This window comes from Pleuronectes platessa, chromosome 3, assembly GCF_947347685.1.
Source record: "Pleuronectes platessa chromosome 3, fPlePla1.1, whole genome shotgun sequence".
Taxonomy (NCBI): Eukaryota; Metazoa; Chordata; class Actinopteri; order Pleuronectiformes; family Pleuronectidae; genus Pleuronectes; species Pleuronectes platessa.
Genome location: NC_070628.1, coordinates 3,232,515 through 3,252,169, shown reverse-complemented (window position 1 = coordinate 3,252,169; position 19,655 = coordinate 3,232,515). Strand labels below are relative to the sequence as shown.

Genomic DNA, 19,655 nt, shown 5'->3' with positions numbered 1-19,655 from the left:
ACGTGATTCACTGGCCCGACGCGCACGCACACCGCGAGGGTGGTACAGTAAGAGGCTTTATTGTCTGGGCAGATGTTAATCTAATACGTAGCGTATTGTTTTAATACTTGATTGTATTTGTTTTGTATGAGACCGCCGAGTCTCTAGTGTTTAGCGGTGATTCGCCACTTCCGGTTTCCGGTTACGGCCTTGTGCCACAGTTTTTAAGCGCCGTGAGCAGCGTCTCCAGCTCATTGTGACCGTTTGAGCAACTTTAAAGAGACTTTACCGGTCAAACCTCAGCACACAACGCCACTTGGGTGCTGAGTGGTAAAGTAAATGTAACTTGTCTCTGACGGTGCTTTTAAGAGCTTTGCTCTCTCCTTGTATGCTCTCTCTCTTTCTCTCTCCTTCTAAACCGACCTATACACACATCCGATCTGTATTTAGAATACAGTTCATGTAACATAGTTAAATCTATATTCAGAGAGGCTGGACACATCTGGAAGCCATGCGGCCGAACGCCAAAGCAGAGACAAAGAATTCTCTTTGTCTGAAAATCCCTTTGTGTAATTCATGTGACGACCACCAGTGTGAGCTCCGGCCACATGGTGTCATTAACATAGACTCCATTTTGAATAACGCAAGTTAAACCACCATTTTGAATCTATTATTGCCACGCCTCCTCTCTCCCTCTCCTCCCATTCTGGCTCTAAATTCATAACGGCTCCGCCATCTTGTTTTGTAGTCAATCCGCCATTTTGAGAGTTTTTTAGGCCTTGATTCCACGAATCATGATCGGCCGCCATCTTAGATGTGACGTCACCAAGTGACTGCGTCATCGCCACGCCCCCTTTCTTTTCTCTCTCTCTCTCGCTCTCTCTCACACACACACACACACACACACACACACCTACACAGACACAGAGACACATTGATAGACACAGACAGATACACACACACAGATACACATAGATGAATACATGTGTTTTTCTAAATTGTGATAAGCGGCTGCTGTTGTTATCTTTGAAATATGGGAGTTTGTTAAAATGATGAATCATTAAATAACACTAACTTTATTTCACATGCATACACATAGACACACACACACAGAGAGACACTTTGACACAGACACACACCGAGACAGACATACATAGGTAGAACGCCGGTTTTACATGTATTGTCTGAATTGTGCTGCTGCTGTGTTTATCTTTGAAATATGGGAGCTTGTTAAAATGATGAATCATTGAATAACATTAACTTTATTTCCCCTTTTTAATAAATACTTTTGTAATTAAAGTATTTGTATTTCTGTGATTATTTGTACATGTGTATGTGAATATAGCTGGATTATGATTGCCTGTGCTCGAACTTAGAAGCCTTCACTGTTAATTAAATAATTATTAATATTAAATATTGAGATTATTGATTTGACATTTATCATTATGAGACTGATATTTATAGATTGACTCGTTGGTCCCTGTAACCAGGGTGGTGCCCCGCGACAATAAGCAATGATTACAGATTTGTATTATTCTTAATTGATAATTTTATTGTTTTCATTAATTATTTTAACTATTATTAATGGATAACCGTATCATTTCTAATTAAATGTGTTACATTTCTTAATTAATAGCTTTATCATTTTTGATTATTTTTAAGAAATAATTGTTATTTTAATAATCATATTTCATGATTATTAATAATTAGCCAACGTCAATTCTACTCCTACTATTGCACAACATCACGGAACCAGAAGAAATAAAACATATAGAAATGTGCAGTGTTTGTAAAGGTTTGTTTTCTTTCTTGATGGGTTGGTTAACCCAGATTACAAATTCTCTCACTTCTCACTTTAGAAGCCACGAAAGTTAAAGGTAAGAAAGTTGTTCTTCTTCTCCCACCATTGAAAATTTTCCCAGACTCAACCACGTGTAGAGTTAGCCTCAGGCTAGGCTAACGCTAACCGTAAAGTATGTTACTGTCAAAATGTTACAAATAACAATAAGATTTACTTCTAGATATTATAAATTGTAATTAGTTCTAGAGCAAATTAACGATTTTATATCAATCAATGGGAGTGACCAATAATCATTTTCTGGAGGGGGGTTTCAACAACAATATTTTGGATAATGTAAATACACAAGTATTCCCCCCCCCCTGGTGGCTGGCTGCAGTATTTGTCATAAACCCAGCCACTTCCATGTCAGTGGATGGGACATGGACCAAACTAAAATATGTCTGTATACAAATCAGGAAGGCCTGTTCAACGCTGCTCACAGCTTCAGTTGAGGAGGATTCTGGTTCGGTGGGAACAGACACTGAAGTCGTTTCTCACACTCTGTTAAATGAAGAAATTCACAGTTTGTACAAACCACAGTTCAATCTAACACCATCAGGCTCAGCATGCATGTAAGTGGAAAGAGGAAGTAAGTTGGGTGTGTTTAACAGTTTAAATTTATCTTTATCTTACAGAATCTGTCTTTATTCTGAGACTCTTCTGTGTTGTAGGTAGACGTGTCTGTGATGTGACTGAGTTTCATCTTGTGCACATTATTTATCTGTGGACGTTTTTCTTGTTTGAAGTCACAGACGAGAGCAGCAGCTACTATGAGTGTAACTGCAGCAGCCAGTGGATTTGTTGTCCTTCTTCTCACTGTGACAGGTACTGTACCTCTACATACATGTTGTCACTCTATTTTACACTCAGACTTCTGATTCACCTGAAGTGAGTTTGAGAAAGAAAGTAAAAAATATAAATGAACCATTCATTCATTTCCACATCACCACCTGTAAAGTGATGCAGAAAGAAAATATATGAAGGAATTATCATCAGTGTTATTTTGTATCTTTGTTTAGAAGTTTCTATCGTCTAGAGCTCAACATATTACAGAGATTGAAACATATTATTATTATTATTATTATTATTTTTATAATTATCATCATGACTGAGTTCCTCTGCTCTCGATGCAGGACTTGTCATCAGTGTGTGGAGTCATTAGTTGAAATGCTATGGAATGCTGCTCATGGAAATGTGTTTCTTTTCTACAGAAAGTAAAAAGTAAACTAAGTGTTCTCTGGTGTGGTTATGAATCTGATTCTCTGTGTTACAGTGGTACAGTGTGAGAATGGCTGGGATGTGAGTTACACTTCTACTGAGATCTGTGCCTTCAGAGGATCAACAGTGGACATTACCTGTACCTACACATACCCGGCCATCCACATTTAATAACCATGATACTACAGTTCAGGAAACGTTCTGGTTCATTAAAGAGAGTAATGGGATTCACGTTGATCTGTCTGTTACAGGTAACATTTACATCTGAACATTCATTCATTTATTTCCTACATCTTGTTTGGTTCACTTGAGTGTGTCTGTGCACTTTTATATGCATGTGTGTGTTGTCAGTTTGAACTAAAATGAATTCCTTATTCTCACACACAGATTTGCATGTGCAGGTGAGCAGATCAGTGAAGGGTGACTATTCTATCTGGGCAGAACTCAGGTGTCAGAGCAGTTGTCGTCTTCCTGATCATCTGAACTACGTCTGGTACAAGAATCAACAGAAGATGAAGGAAGGAGCATCTTATTCAGGTCATTTTCAGTATACAGAGAGTAGAATCTTATTTAGATACTTTCTATTCTACAGACAGTGTTTCCTGTGCTGTTAAAGGACTCGAGGATTTCCGCTCTCCGTCAATGTGTGAGTTTAATCTACAGCATTTCACTAACAGCATCATCTGCTGGAGTATTTGAGAAAATGCATTGTACCATAACTTCATGTATCTTTAAATACGTTCTTCTGCATGCGCACATTGAACTCTTTGGATACTACTGTCAGTACTGACAAACTAGTGTAGTACTAGTACTATTATTCTGCTTCTGTAAATAAAGATTGAAGACATGACTGTTCCCCAGAAGTGAAGCCAAGGCATTGTGATCGCCCCCTGGTGGCTGGCTGCAGTATAGAACATATTTCCTGTCTCAAATACATTTTCTAAAGATGGTTTCTGTCATTTGAGGTCGTTCTTATTACACTTTATTGTTCATGTTTCTCATAAGTTTGGTTTTAATTTGTTATTTCATGAAATGAAAATTAGATTAAACTTCATGATTGACAGCTGAAGCTGACTCAGGATTGGTCAAGCTCATGTATAGGCGGGACCTTGATACTGTGGCTCCATCTCCGGATAACTACTGTGCAGACTGTGGTTCCAAATGTGAAAGATGGCAGCGTTGGTATACAGGATATTTTGACTTCATTTCTGGAGAGTGGGAGAAAGTGGAGACGTGTCGTCCATCTTTGATCGACTCTGCATAAAAGACACAGATCATTTCCTCCATATTGACCAGTTTGCTCCATTATAAGAGCAACTTATACAAGGTCCCTCATGTTCCTCACCTCCAACAGTGTGTTTCTCCGTCACTCTGAAGTCTAAAGGGAACTTCTCTGTGTTTTATGTGAACTGAAAGTTTCCTCATCTTGGCATCGTCATTATCTTAAAATGAAAACCTGCTGACTGGTGATTCACCAGAGAAAATACATGGAGTTAGTTTTATAAATGTATAAGTTTATCTTCTGATTCTCTGATGTTCTCTGTGTTACAGTGGTAAGGAGTCAGATCGACTGGGGTGTGAGTTACACTTCTACTGAGATCTGTGCCTTCAGAGGATCAACAGTGGACATTAACTGTACCTACACATACCCATCTAGCTGGAATCAACTTGATACTACAGTTCAGGAAACTTTCTGGTTCATTAAAGAGAGTAATGGGATTCACGTTGATCTAAGGACTGATCCGGAGTATTCAGGTCGTGTGGAGAATCTCTGTGGAAACAACACGTGCACTCTGAGAATCTCTAACCTGACAGAGAGCGACTCAGCTGTGTACAAGTTCAGGTTCATAACAAACCAACCGAATGGGAGTTTAACTGGTTCAACTGGAGTCACTCTGTCAGTCACAGGTAACATTTTCATTAGACTCAGTTAGAAATGTTAGTGTGTATGTTTAAATAAAATCACATGTTTGTTCACAGACCCTCAGCTCCAGGTACATGTGAGGAGATCAACAGCCAATCCATCTTCTACCTGGACAGAGCTGACCTGTCACAGCAGGTGTCAGCTCCCTGATCATCTTTCCTACGTTTGGTACAATAACAATAAACCTGTTGGACGAAAAAAATACTTTCACCTCCATCACTTTAATGCTGAAGACAGCTATCACTGTGCTATAGAAGGACAGGAACGTTTCCCTTCTCCTATAGTGTGTGAGTTTACTCCTCCTCATGAAGATACAATAATGTGGAAATAATTTACATTTAAACTATTAACAAATAATACAGAGAGTGTTTTGATTGTATTCTCATCCTGTGTGTTAATATAAACTTTCCTTCAGACGCTCCAAAGCCTCCCTCTGTGTCAGTGAGTCCCTCTGGTGAGATCATGGAGGGCAGCTCAGTGACTCTGACCTGCAGCAGTGATGCTAACCCAGCAGCTAACTACACCTGGTACAAGGAGGACGAGGACTCACCAACAGCATCAGGACAAATCTTCACCATCACTAATATCACAGCTGAACATGGTGGAAATTATCAGTGTGAGGCCCAGAACACACTAGGACGTAGTAACACCACCTTACATCTGACTCTTGGAGCAGGTGATTGTAGCACTCTGACTTTTACAGCCTACACCCCCCCCCCCCATCCCCACCATTTTCATTGCACGAGAACCTTAAACCATCAATAATGAGGATTTCCAGATGTGTCACAGCTGTATATCAAGTCCATCATATTGCACATGAACAATACTGACTGACCAACACCATCACCTGGCAAACTGATTATTGAGGTCGTCAGCTGAGAATCATGAAGCAAGTTTTATGAAAGTTTATTTCATCATAGTTTTATCTGCAGCATGGAGATCAGCACTCATTGGATCAGCTGCTGCAGTTTTCCTCGCTGTGACTCTCCTCTCCGTGTTCCTACTGATCAGGTGAGCAAATCTGTTCCACCAAAGCCTTGTACTATGAGTTCCTGAAAATCTGTCCTGTTAAATTAAATCAACTCAATTATTATGTATATTGTTTGTTATTTGGTTCAATTGATCAGAAAAAAGAGAAACTCTCATCAATCTGCTGATCCTGGGGACAGACTTGACCACAGTGAGCAGGTGAGACACACAGTTCAGCTTCAATCCTTTCAAACGCCACTTTTTCTCACATCAAAGCCTTTTCTCTGTCATGTGAAGATTAAAAACTAGTTATAATTATCTGTGCTGTGACACTTGATGCTGCTCTAAGTTTGTTGATTTGTAACTTGTGCTGCTTTATAACTTGTGGAAGTTTTTGAAAGATTGTATTGATTGGTTCAGATATCTTTAGTGTGGAGCACTGTAATGTGGAGCAGATCACCATTGGGTGTGGCTGTGTAACACGTTGATTGTGCGTTGTTAGACTCTTAGACTCAGTGTGTGTGAGTCTGTTGTTCATAGTCTGTGTCGTTGGGACAAATAAAGTCAGTGTTGGCTGCATGTGGATGCAGCTCTATAATTAAAAGTTGATCCACAGAGCAGTTGTGTTCTTTCATATCTGTATTTAGTGAGTATGTTGAACTTTGACGTGAATTTTAGGTAATTGTGTTACGAGCTGGAGAGATAGCGTTGTGTGGCGCTGAGTGTCGGTGAGTAGAGTGCAGTGCATCGGCAAGACGGAGACTTGTGTACTCGTTGCTGGTCGGAATAAGACTGAGAGAAAGAAGGGAGTTAAGGGGGTGTGGCCTATCCCCCTTCCTTCTCGCTCCTTCAAGTTTCTGTGAGCCTGACTTTTCTTTTTTTTAAGTGCTGACAGATAGCTCGACCTCTAATTAAATGTTACACAACTCGTTTTGTCCAAACTTTGCTGCAGTACTTGAACATCCAGCTCCCAGATGTAGTATTATCGGGACACAACCGATGTGAAAGCACAAACACAAGTGGCTCATAGACACACTAAGTGAGAAGTTTGTAGTGTTAGTGTTTGGAATTCAAACTGAAGACCTTCCCTCCTTTTGGTTTTTAGTAGAACATGTTTCCTGTCCTTGAAACACATCTGATGTAGAAGGAGGCGCTTTAAATAAATCAATAGCTGCTATAGTTGGACACTAACGTTGTCCATTCTGCCACATGTTCATGATTAAAAAGCAAGTTTGTGTTTGCAGCGTCTACCCAATCAGTCTGAGGAAAACTGTGACCGTCCATATGCCAGTGTCCACTTCATGAAGAGTGAGACGGATCCCGTCTACTCCAGCGTCAGATCAGCTGAACCCAGTGAACACAAGGAGGCGGAGGAGGTTTTGTACGCTTCTGTCAACTTTAACAGATCTGCCCCGAGGTGAGCAGCTCTTCATTCAGGACCATTATCCTCACTAACACCACAAAACACAATAAACAGAGACACACTACCATTCAGAAGTTTGGGGTCACCCAGACAATTTCCTGTTTTCCATGAAAAGTTACACTTTTATTTATCGAATGAGTTGCAAAATAAATAGAAAATATAGTCAAGACATTGACAAGGTTAGAAATAAGGATTTTTATTTTAAATATAAATTTTGTTCTTTAAACTTTGCTTTTGTCAAAGAATGCTCCATTTGCAGCAATTACAGCATTGCAGACCTTTGGCATTCTAGCTGTTAATTTGTTGAGGAAATCTGTAGAAATGTCAGCCCACGCTTCATGAAGCACCTCCCACAAGTTGGATTTGCTTGATGGGCACTTCTTGCCTACCATACAGTCAAGCTGCTCCCACAACAGCTCAAAGGGGTTGAGATCTGGTGACTGCGCTACCAGCTGCCTGCTTCTTCCCTAAATAGTTATTGCATAATTTGGAGGTGTGCGTTGGGTCATTGTCCTGTTGTTGGAGGAGATTGGCTCCAATCAAGTGCTGTCCACAGGGTATGGCATGGCGTTGCAAAATGGAGTGATACCTTTCCTTATTTAAAATCCCTTTTACCTTGTACAAATCTTTGCCACTCTGCCTAGAAGGCCAGCATCCCGGAGTCATCTCTTCGCTGTAGACGTTCACGGGTTTTGCAGGTACCATTTAAAGAAGCTGCCAGTTGAGGACCTGTGAGGCGTCTATTTCTTAAACTAGAGACTCTAATGTTCTTGTCTTCTTGCTGAGTTGTGCACCGGGGCCTCCCACTTCTCTTTCTACTCTGTTTAGAGTCAGTTAGTGCTGTTCTCTGAAGGGAGTAGTTCACACCGTTGTAGGAAATTTTCAGTTTCTTCGCAATTTCTCGCATTGAATAGCTTTCATTTCTAAGACCAAGAATAGACTGGGGAGTTTCACATGAAAGTTCTCTTTTTCTGGCCATTTTGAGATTATAATGGAACCCACAAATGTGATGCTCCAGATACTCAACTAGCTCAAAGGAAGCCCAGCTTTATCGCTTCTCTCACCAGCTAAACAGTTTTCAACTGTGCTAACATTATTGCACAATTCTCAAAGGTTTTCTAATCATCCATTAGTCTTCGAAGGCGATTAGCGAACACAATGTACCATTAGAACACTGGAGTGATAGGTGCTGGAAATGGGCCTCTATACACCTATGTGTAAGGAATGCAGTCTGGTGTGCGGATCCAATAGCACGACTCGGAGACACAAGAAGGTGCAGTTAACCAACTTTACTGTTAAATAACGGTACACGTTAAGGCAGTCCAAACACGAGTACATGAATCCAACAGGAGGCAGGCAGTGGCAGAGTTCGTAATAGTTTTGGTCCAAGGTCGGTACACGGGCAGGCAGTCGATCAAAGTGCAGAGTATCCGGCAGGGAAAAGGCAGAGACGTAACTCGTTAAGCAGGCAGTGATCGGTAACAGGAGCGCTATCAGAAGTAAATGCTGGAACGCTAAGAACATGGAGAAACAAAGACGAACTGGCAACGCAACACAGGAACACACAGACTAAATACACCGGGTGATGAGGACCAGGTGCAAACAATCGGGGAGGAGCTGACAACCACCAAGGTGGAACACACACACGAGGGAGGGAGTGAGGAGTCTGAAACGAGAGGAGAGGTGAGTAAACAATAACAACACAGAACAGAAGAATAAGTTATAAATATCAAGCCAACTTAACTTAATAATCGGGACTGGACATAACACTATGTAGATATTTCAATAAAAAAACAGATGTTTCCACCTAGAATAGTCATTTACCACATTGACAATGTATAGAGTGTATTTCTGATTAATTTAATGATTTCTTCATTGAAAAAAACAATGCTTTCCTTTGAAAAATAAGGACATTTCTAAGTGACCCCAAACCTTTGAACGGTAGTGTATATCCTATAGAAGTCATTTGTTTTTACACTTTCATATTCTTGTATTATTTAAAAATGTGTATTTGGTAAAGGAGACATATTCTGCTCATATTCAGTTTAATTGTTTTAATTAATGTTGTGACTTTAAAATGTTTAACGTTCAGAAAACATCACTTTCCTCAGACTGTCTATTGCTGCAGCTCCTCTTTTCAGCCTCTGTCTAAAACATTTGGTTTTAGCTCCTGTCTCTTCGCAGAACTTTGAAACTCAATATGTCTCCTTTAATGCTACGTCTCCATGACCTCCTGATCATTCATTAGTTTTATCTCCTTTCAGAACCAGAGGTCAGGACACTGGAGAAGATCCAGCTGCATTGTACAGCACAGTCAAAACACCTCCTGCTGTTTAGACCAACGTCTGGAAATCACCTTAGTCCCGATGGAAATATCTCAACAGCTGCTGGATGGATTTGAATAGAATTTCATAAAACTGTTCATGGTCCCCACAGGATGAATCCTTCTGTGGTGACAGTCAGACTCGAGCATCATTGTTGAAGTGAAAGTTCAGTTTTAAGTGACTTGTCTTGACAGCTAATGGATAAATTGCCTCGAGGATGAATCCAAACGACTTCAGTGACTCTACTATTATCTGAAATATATCAGCAACTTGTAGAAGTTGTTAAAAACGCCACATTTAGCCTGAATGAAAAATATCAAACGTTTTATAACTTGCAGCTTCAAACATGAAAATATCTGCAGTGTGTGTCAGACGGTCGAAAAACTGTAAACTTGTAAATAACTTTTCTATTCATAAAATTATCAAAACAAGCATTATTAGTTAGTTGTAGTGTGACACTGCTGCCACTAGATGGTAGTAAAGAGTTTTACTGATAAAACCACAGAGAGGATTCTGTCCCTTTCTCTTCTTTCTGTTTCTACACTATTGTTTCCATCGTTTCCATCATCAGCCGATCAGGAGTTGAACTCATGTCTTCTGAGGACTGGAGGGAGCACGTCTCATGTGGATGTGAGCTGCTACTTACGTGATGAACGCCTTGAATGTGACGTTAACACAAAGTGAACTGCTGACACCAGATGAGCTGTGTTGCCTCTGGTGTCTGTTCAAAGTTTGCATCAGGCCCATTGATTTCACTTTAGTGTTTTGTGGTATTTCTCACATCACGTGTTAAACACGTGAAGAAGAAGGAGTTAGGTGTGTTTTAATCCACCATGTTCACACAGCGGCCATTTTCCTCTGACGTCTCTCTCAGGGTGTGAAGCTCGAATGTTGTTACAAACAGAATAATGTTGTACTGCTGTGATCCAGATTTATAAGTTACACAAAAAAGATAATATATTATTACTTGTTCTTCTTTAGGAGTATTGATTCATTATTATAATAGTATTGGTAATTTTAGTAACATAATAAGTTTTTTTGCTGCACCTTTAAGAGACTGATTTTAATTATACTTTTTCTATTTTCAAATTTACATATGAACAATATTCAAATTTTAAGTCTAGTTCATTTCATTTGTTGTTCACTCACAACTTCCTCTTTTCTAACTTTGTTATGTACAGTTTTGCAACAGGGAAGATTTTCTTTCAGGGATCATTTAAAGTTTTTTTTATTCTGTTCATATATTTTTATTTTTACATTAAATATGAAGCTCATTTGTTCCTATTTGCTATTGTTTTGAAACTCTTCCTATATTTTAATCTCACTTCCAGTATTTGTTCTGTCTTTCGTTTGTCCTTTTCATAATAAAGCCAGTCAGACGCCTAACGAGACTTCCATCACTTACATATTTATTGTCTTCTTCCCGTGAGTTGAGCTGCTTGCGGGTCCCACTGCAGAGACGAGGTGGATGAATGCTTGTGACCCTTGGTTAGACTAGAAAGAGTGTAAATATGGAGCAGGATGAGAGATACTAGGTAAACAGGAGCCCTGGTCTTGAATATCAGTAACAAGAATCAACACCTGGATTACCTTGAATGAACTTGTATTAGAACACATAACCTGCAGTTCAAGTTGGTTTGACAGTTACAATACAGCATAAATTTACCCAAAATAATAGGACAAATAAATGAAAGTAAAACAAATTGCACTTAAAAGTCCCTTCAAAGTCTGTGAGTCCAGTCTTAAATGTCAAACTGGTGGATTGATATTTGGGCCCAATCTGTCTTTGTACAGTGTCTGTCCTACCACACCGTGGAGTGCAGAGGAACATGGAAGTCTGAATCTCTCTCAAAGATCTGTATGTTGGCTCACCATCCAGTGAACTGGAGTCTTGATTCTTCGGTGGATGTCCTCTCTGGCACCGGAGAATTCGTCTCTCACCAAAAACCTGAGTGTTGAATAGTAAGAGTCCCTGTACCTTCCAGCAGGTCAGCAGGGTGACCTCACACTTCCACACGATATAACAGAATCTGAGCAAAGCAGGTAGTGAGCTTGTAGCTTGAGAAGCAAAATGGCCGACAGGATGCAGACAGATGAAAAAACAATTCACTGGCTGGTTTTAGTCTCAGCTGGTCAGCTATAGTCTAACTTGTTCTAAAATAAAATGGCTCCAACAGAATTAACAGCAGTTTATTTTCCAGGTCAATTTTAAATCTTTCTTTAATTTGTCTTCTTCATGTCAATCATTATTGCATCTTAATGAGACACTGAACTGATGAGATTAAAAACACACTAGTTTCTCTCAAGTCTCCTAAAATTTGCATTTCTTGTGTCAGTGAGATGTTGTGATGTGGATGATACTGGTTTGATATGAACATCGACTGAAGTTGTTTCTCACACTTGAACAAACCACAGTTTAATTTAGCACCGTCGGACTCAGCATGCAGGTCCGTATTAAGAGGAAGGAAGTAAGATGTGTTTAACAGTTTAAATTTATCTTTCTCTTACAGAATCTGTCTTTATTCTCAGCCTCTTCTGTGTTGTAGGTAGACGTGTCTGTGATGTGACTGAGTTTCATCTTGTGCACATTATTTATCTGTGGACGTTTTTATAGTTTGAAGTCACAGACGAGAGCAGCAGCTACTATGAGTGTAACTGCAGCAGCCAGTGGATTTGTTGTCCTTCTTCTCACTGTGACAGGTACTGTACCTCTACATTCATGTTGTCACTCTATTTTACACTCAGACTTCTGATTCACCTGAAGTGAGTTTGACAAAGAAAGTAAAAATATAAATGAACCATTCATTCATTTTCAGATCACCACCTGTAAAGTGATGCAGAAAGAAAATATAGGAATGAATAATCATCAGTTTAATTGTGTATCTTTGTTTAGAAGTTTCTATCGTCAAGAGCTCATAATATAACAGAGTCTGAAACATGTTATTATTATTATTATTATTATTATTATTATTATTATTATTGTTATAATCATGACTGAGTTCCTCTCCTCTCGATGAGGACTTGTCATCAGTGTGTGGAGTCATTAGTTGAAATGCTATGGAATGCTGCTCATGGAAATGTGTTTCTTTTCTACAGAAAGTAAAAAGTAAACTAAGTGTTCTCTGGTGTGGTTATGAATCTGATTCTCTGTGTTACAGTGGTACAGTGTGAGAATGGCTGGGATGTGAGTTACACTTCTACTGAGATCTGTGCCGTCAGAGGATCAACAGTGGACATTACCTGTACCTACACATACCCATCCACATTTAATAACCATGATACTACAGTTCAGGAAACTTTCTGGTTCATTAAAGAGAGTAATGGGATTCACGTTGATCTAAGGACTGATCCAGAGTATGCAGGTCGTGTGGAGAATCTCTGTGGAAACAACAAGTGCACTCTGAGAATCTCTAACCTGAGAGAGAGCGACTCAGCTGTGTACAAGTTCAGGTTCACAACAAACCAACCTACTGGGAGTTTAACTGGTTCAGCTGGTGTCACTCTGTCTGTCACAGGTAACATTTACATCTGAACATTCATTCATTTATTTCCTACATCTTGTTTGGTTCACTTGAGTGTGTCTGTGCACTTTTATATTCATGTGTGTGTTCTCAGTTTGAACTAAAATGAATTCCTTATTCTCACACACAGATTTGCATGTGCAGGTGAGCAGATCAGTGAAGTCTAACTCTTATTACTGGGCAGAGCTCAGGTGTCAGAGCAGTTGTCGTCTTCCTGATCATCTGAACTACGTCTGGTACGAGAATCAACAGAAGATGGAGGAAGGAGCATCTTATTCACGTTATTTTCTTCGTACAGACAGAGTTTCCTGTGCTGTTAAAGGACTCGAGGATTTCCACTCTCCTTCAATGTGTGAGTTTAATCTACAGTATTTCACTAACACCACCATCTGCTGGAGTATTTGAGATAATACATTGTACCATAACTTCATGTGTCTTTAAATACTTTTTTCTGCATGGGCACATTGATCTCTTGGGATACTACTGTCAGTACTGACAAACTAGTGTAGTAATAGTACTAGTATTCTGCTTGTGTAAATAAAGATTAAAGACATGACTGCTCTCCAGAAGTGAAGCCAAAGCATTGTGATCGCCCCCTGGTGGCTGGCTGCAGTATAGAACATACATCCTGTCTCCTCCATGTTAGTGGAAAGGACATGGACCAATCTAAAAAGTAAAATACATTTTCTACAGATGGTTTCTTTCATTTTAGGTCGTTCTTATCACACTCTATTGTTCATGTTTCTCATAAGTTTGGTTTTAATTAGTTATTTGATGAAATTAAAATTAGATTAACCTTCATGATTGACAGCTGAGGCTGACTCAGGATTGGTGGAGCTCATGTATGGGCGGGACCTTGATACTGTGGCTCCATCTCCGGATCACTACTTTGCAGACTGTGGTTCCAAATGTGAAAGATGGCAGCGTTGGTATCCAGGATATTTTGGCTTCATTTCTGGAGAGTGGGAGGAAGTGGAGACGTGTCGTCCATCTTTGATCGACTCTGCATAAAATACACAGATCATTTCCTCCATATTGACCAGTTTGCTCCATTATAAGAGCAACTTATACAAGGTCCCTCATGTTCCTCACCTCCAACAGTGTGTTTCTCACTCAGACTGAAGTCTAAAGGGAACTTCACTGTGTTTTATGTGAACTGAAAGTTTCCTCATCTTGGTATCGTCATCATCTTTAAATGAAAACTTGCTGACTGGTGATTCAACAGAGAAAATACATGGAGTTAGTTTTATAAATGTATAAGTTTATCTTCTGATTCTCTGATGTGCTCTGTGTTACAGTGGTATGGAGTCAGATTGACTGGGGTGTGAGTTACACTTCTACTGAGATCTGTGCCGTCAGAGGATCAACAGTGGACATTAACTGTACCTACACATACCCATCCACAGTTAATAACCATGATACTACAGTTCAGGAAACTTTCTGGTTCATTAAAGAGAGTAATGGGATTCACGTTGATCTAAGGACTGATCCGGAGTATTCAGGTCGTGTGGAGAACCTCTGTGGAAACAACAAGTGCAGTCTGAGAATCTCTAACCTGAGAGTGAGCGACTCAGCTGTGTACAAGTTCAGGTTCACAACAAACCAACCTACTGGGAGTTTAACTGGTTTTCCTGGAGTCACTCTGTCTGTCACAGGTAACATTTACATTAGAGTCAGTTTGAAATGTTAGTGTGTATGTTTAAATAAAATCACATGTTTGTTCACAGACCCTCAACTCCAGGTACATGTGAGGAGATCAACAGCCAATCCATCTTCTACCTGGACAGAGCTGACCTGTCACAGCAGGTGTCAGCTCCCTGATCATCTTTCCTACGTTTGGTACAATAACAATAAACCTGTTGGACGAAAAAAATACTTTCACCTCCAACACTTTGATGCTGAAGACAGCTATCACTGTGCTATAGAAGGACAGGAGCGTTTCCCTTCTCCTACAGTGTGTGAGTTTACTCCTCCTCATGAAGCTACAATAATGTGGAAATAATTTAAATTCAAACTTCTAACAAATAATACAGACAGTGTTTTGATTGTATTCTCATCCTATGTGTTTATATAAACTATCCTTCAGACGCTCCAAAGCCTCCCTCTGTGTCAGTGAGTCCCTCTGGTGAGATCATGGAGGGCAGCTCAGTGACTCTGACCTGCAGCAGTGATGCTAACCCAGCAGCTAACTACACCTGGTACAAGGAGGACGAGGACTCACCAACAGCATCAGGACAAATCTTCACCATCACTAATATCACAGCTGAACATGGTGGAGAGTATCAGTGTGAGGCCCAGAACACACACGGACGTAGTAACACCACCTTACATCTGACTGTTGGAGCAGGTGATTTTAGCACTCTGACTTTTACAGCCTACACCCCCCCCCCCCCCCCCCTCCTTTTCATTGCACCAGAACCTTAAACCATCAATACTCAGGATTTCCAGATGTGTCACAGCTGTATATCAAGTCCATCATATTGCACATGAACAATACTGACTGACCAACAGCATCACCTGGCAAACTGAGTCATCAGTCTAACCACACTGCTAATGTCTCCTGTCTGTTGTCTAGGGAAGTCAGTGATAATCATGAATATCATCAGGCTGACTCTGGTGGTTGTGCTGGTTCCAGTGCTTGTCTGGACTCTGTGGACGAGGTACAACAAATCCATCAGTTCACCCTCTGCTCTTTTACTGTCTTCTTCAAATGTCTTCAAACACTAGTTTCAGTGTTATGAAGTTCATTTTGTCAAATGTTGTGTTTGTTGTTGTTTTCGATCCAGGATGAAGAAAACTCAGAGGTTGAAATCACAAGTGAATGAAGCTGTGGAGATGATAGAGGTGAGAGACAGTGAGGCCAAAAGAATGACTCCATATCACTGTTTTCATCTCATCATGTTAGAGAAAGAGATCAAACATTTCTTGGATCAGCTACTTTGTCTGAATCTGCCCCAAAATGTAAAAGGTTCTTTCCATTGACAAACAAACGAATGGACAGGGGGCGCAACTACGTTCAAACTGTTTTGAATGAACTGTGATTATTTGCAGGTTTCATGAATAAAGTCCAGTGAGGATTAGTATTTTCTCATCTCTCCCCCATCAGTCACACAACTGTCCTGAGTATGAGAACGATGCTGCTGCAGCACAGACAGAAGACACAGAGGAGCAGGAAGACCTGGTGTGAAGCATCAGGTCAGAGCCACTGGGACAAACAGAACCAAGATGGACGACTTCAGAGAACATCTGTACAATCTAGTTTTACTGAAACCATAATGTGTAGTTATTAAATACAGGAAATCTGTACAAGGAACCAAATATCTGAGTGCAAGCGCCCTCTGAACTATGTTGGAGGTCTTGGTGATGAGCCCTTGAGGCTGTGGTAACACCACGTGACTCATCTTGTGTCTTATATATGATTTTAATGTGTTTTTTACATGGATAATGAGTTATTATGTATGTATGTGTTGTGCAATAGTAGGAGTAGAATTGACGTTGGCTAATTATTAATAATCATGAAATATGATTATTAAAATAACAATTATTTCTTAAAAATAATCAAAAATGATAAAGCTATTAATTAAGAAATGTAACACATTTAATTAGAAATGATACGGTTATCCATTAATAATAGTTAAAATAATTAATGAAAACAATAAAATTATCAATTAAGAATAATACAAATCTGTAATCATTGCTTATTGTTGCGGGGCACCACCCTGGTTACAGGGACCAACGATACAATCTATAAATATCAGTCTCATAATGATAAATGTCAAATCAATAATCTCAATATTTAATATTAATAATTATTTAATTAACAGTGAAGGCTACTAAGTTCGAGCACAGGCAATCATAATCCAGCTGCAATCACATACATATGCACAAATAATCACAGACTACAGATACTTTAATTACAAAAGCATTTATTAAAAAGGGGAAATAAAGTTAATGTTATTCAATGATTCATCATTTTAACAAACTCCCATATTTCAAAGATAACAACAGCAGCAGCACTTATCACAATTCAGAAAATACATGTAAAACCGGCGGTCTACCTATGTATGTCTGTCTATGTGTATGTGTGTGTGTCTGTGTCAAAGTGTCTCTCTGTGTGTGTGTGTATGTCTATGTGTATGCATGTGAAATAAAGTTAGTGTTATTTAATGATTCATCATTTTAACAAACTCCCATATTTCAAAGATAACAACAGCAGCCGCTTATCACAATTTAGAAAAACACATGTATTCATCTATGTGTATCTGTGTGTGTATCTGTCTGTGTCTATCAATGTGTGTCTGTGTGGGTGTGTCTGTGTGTGTGTGTGTGTGTGTGGGTGTGTGAGAGAGCGAGAGAGAGAGAGAAAAAGAAGGGGGCGTGGCGATGACGCAGTCACTTGGTGACGTCACATCTAAGATGGCGGCCGATCATGATTCGTGGAATCAAGGCCTAAAAACTCTCAAAATGGCGGATTGACTACAAAACAAGATGGCGGAGCCGTTATGAATTTAGAGCCAGAATGGGAGGAGAGGGAGAGAGGAGGTGTGGCAATAATAGATTCAAAATGGTGGTTTAACTTGCGTTATCCAAAATGGAGTCTATGTTAATGACACCATGTGGCCGGAGCTCACACTGGTGGTCGTCACATGAATTACACAAAGGGATTTTCAGACAAAGAGAATTCTTTGTCTCTGCTTTGGCGTTCGGCCGCATGGCTTCCAGATGTGTCCGGCCTCTCTGAATATAGATTTAACTATGTTACATGAACTGTATTCTAAATACAGATCGGATGTGTGTATAGGTCGGTTTAGAAGGAGAGAGAGAGAGAGAGAGCATACAAGGAGAGAGCAAAGCTCTTAAAAGCACCGTCAGAGACAAGTTACATTTACTTTACCACTCAGCACCCAAGTGGCGTTGTGTGCTGAGGTTTGACCGGTAAAGTCTCTTTAAAGTTGTTCAAACGGTCACAATGAGCTGGAGACGCTGCTCACGGCGCTTAAAAACTGTGGCACAAGGCCGTAACCGGAAACCGGAAGTGGCGAGTCGCCGCTAAACATTAGAGACTCGGCGGTCTCATACAAAACAAATACGTTCAATTATTAAAACAATACGCTACGTATTATATTAACATCTGCCCAGACAATAAAGCCTCTTACTGTACCACCCTCGCGGTGTGCGTGCGCGTCGGGCCAGTGAATCACGTGGTCTCTCAAGCGGTCTTCGGCCGCTGGACCGGACAAGCAGCGGATTTTCTCGTGCTGCTTCGACGGGATGAACGCCGTCCTTCTTCTTCAGGGATGTGGAGCTCGTGCTCCTCAGCGGAATGAATCTCGCGCTTCTGCAGGGGATGAACAGCGGTAACGCCGCTGTGGATTTGGAAAGAAAGTCTGTGATGCTCGACCGGCGAGCGAGTTCCTGTGCGCGGCCTCTTCAAGTTAAAATAACAAAAGTCCTTTTGAAAATAAAAACGTCGACTGAATAAAGAAATAAAAGAAATGAAAATAAAATAACTCTGGTTGATAAACTAAAGTTAAGGTTGCCCCCGTTAGCAACTGAATCAGCTGAGAGGCCCCGAAGGGGGCCTGGTGTTGTCTTCAGAGCAGGGTAAAAAAAAATGGCCGCGATGTTTGGGGTCTCAGTGGTTTTGTTCTACCTGAGAGGTCCTCCTCCTTGAGGAGTTGGTCATAGGATGATGCTGGCTTTAAGCCAATTGAGTGTCAGAAATGGATCTGAGTGGGCGGGGCTTGGAACTGAGCGGGGGTTTCTGGGAAAACCCCAGGACATTTCTCCACCACCAGGGGGAGATTATTGAGCCTGCAGGAGGATGTTTCCCGCCCAAAGTTTAACAACCCTTTGTTCCTCTCGGCTCCAGTGTCTGGCGGCCCCCCGCTGGGCTCTGGCCCAACATATGTATGTATTATGTATTTTGGTCTTTTGTTTTCACTCCTTATCAACTTGTTTGTTAGTTTTTATGCAGAATAAACACAGAAAACTAAAAAACGATTTTTCACACAATTTGGGCAGGAATCCTGATAAAGGGGCGGAGCCAGGAACCTGTTTGTATCACTTTCTTTATAATTGTGAGACTGATGAAAACAGTCAGGATTATTTAGAGGACTGTTTTCTATGAGTGATTGAACTCTGATGCAGCTTGATTGAATTGAGGGAGATTGAATTGATGGAGGCTGGCATGTACACACATAGACACCAAAGGGGGCTTGAGCAACTGCCCTTTTCCTTCCTCGAGAGAAAGTGGCCTTTTTTAAATACATGAATATTATATTCCTGTTTGCTCACAGCTTCCCTCTTAAACAAATATATTGAAATATAGTAAATAATCTAAATATCAGGGGGGGAGATTAGACTAGTCTCTGTACCCTCCCTCCCTCCACGTCTCCTGCACAGAGCTGAGCACTGGAGCTGTGGACATTTCTCTGTTTTTAGAAGCATCGCGACT

At 40.3% G+C, this 19,655-nt stretch overlaps 1 protein-coding gene across 1 annotated transcript; it reads left to right on the top strand.

Moving 5' to 3' along the window:
* Positions 1-12,197: 12,197 nt before the first annotated feature.
* On the top strand, positions 12,198-14,515 carry LOC128437527 (uncharacterized). The gene is made up of 4 exons (XM_053419727.1): positions 12,198-12,377; positions 12,836-13,192; positions 13,329-13,548; positions 14,497-14,515. The coding sequence occupies exons 1-4, from the start codon at positions 12,323-12,325 to the stop codon at positions 14,513-14,515; spliced, it is 651 nt and encodes a 216-aa protein (XP_053275702.1). The 5' UTR covers positions 12,198-12,322.
* The last annotated feature ends 5,140 nt before the right edge of the window (positions 14,516-19,655 follow it).

Bases quoted from the DNA above. Each gene is read 5' to 3' on its own strand.
- LOC128437527 (XM_053419727.1), top strand. From the start codon at position 12,323: ATGAGTGTAACTGCAGCAGCCAGTGGATTTGTTGTCCTTCTTCTCACT. The intron at 12,378-12,835 runs GTACTGTACCTC...TCTGTGTTACAG, and splicing joins CCTTCTTCTCACTGTGACAG to TGGTACAGTGTGAGAATGGC. The intron at 13,193-13,328 runs GTAACATTTACA...TCTCACACACAG, and splicing joins TGTCACTCTGTCTGTCACAG to ATTTGCATGTGCAGGTGAGC.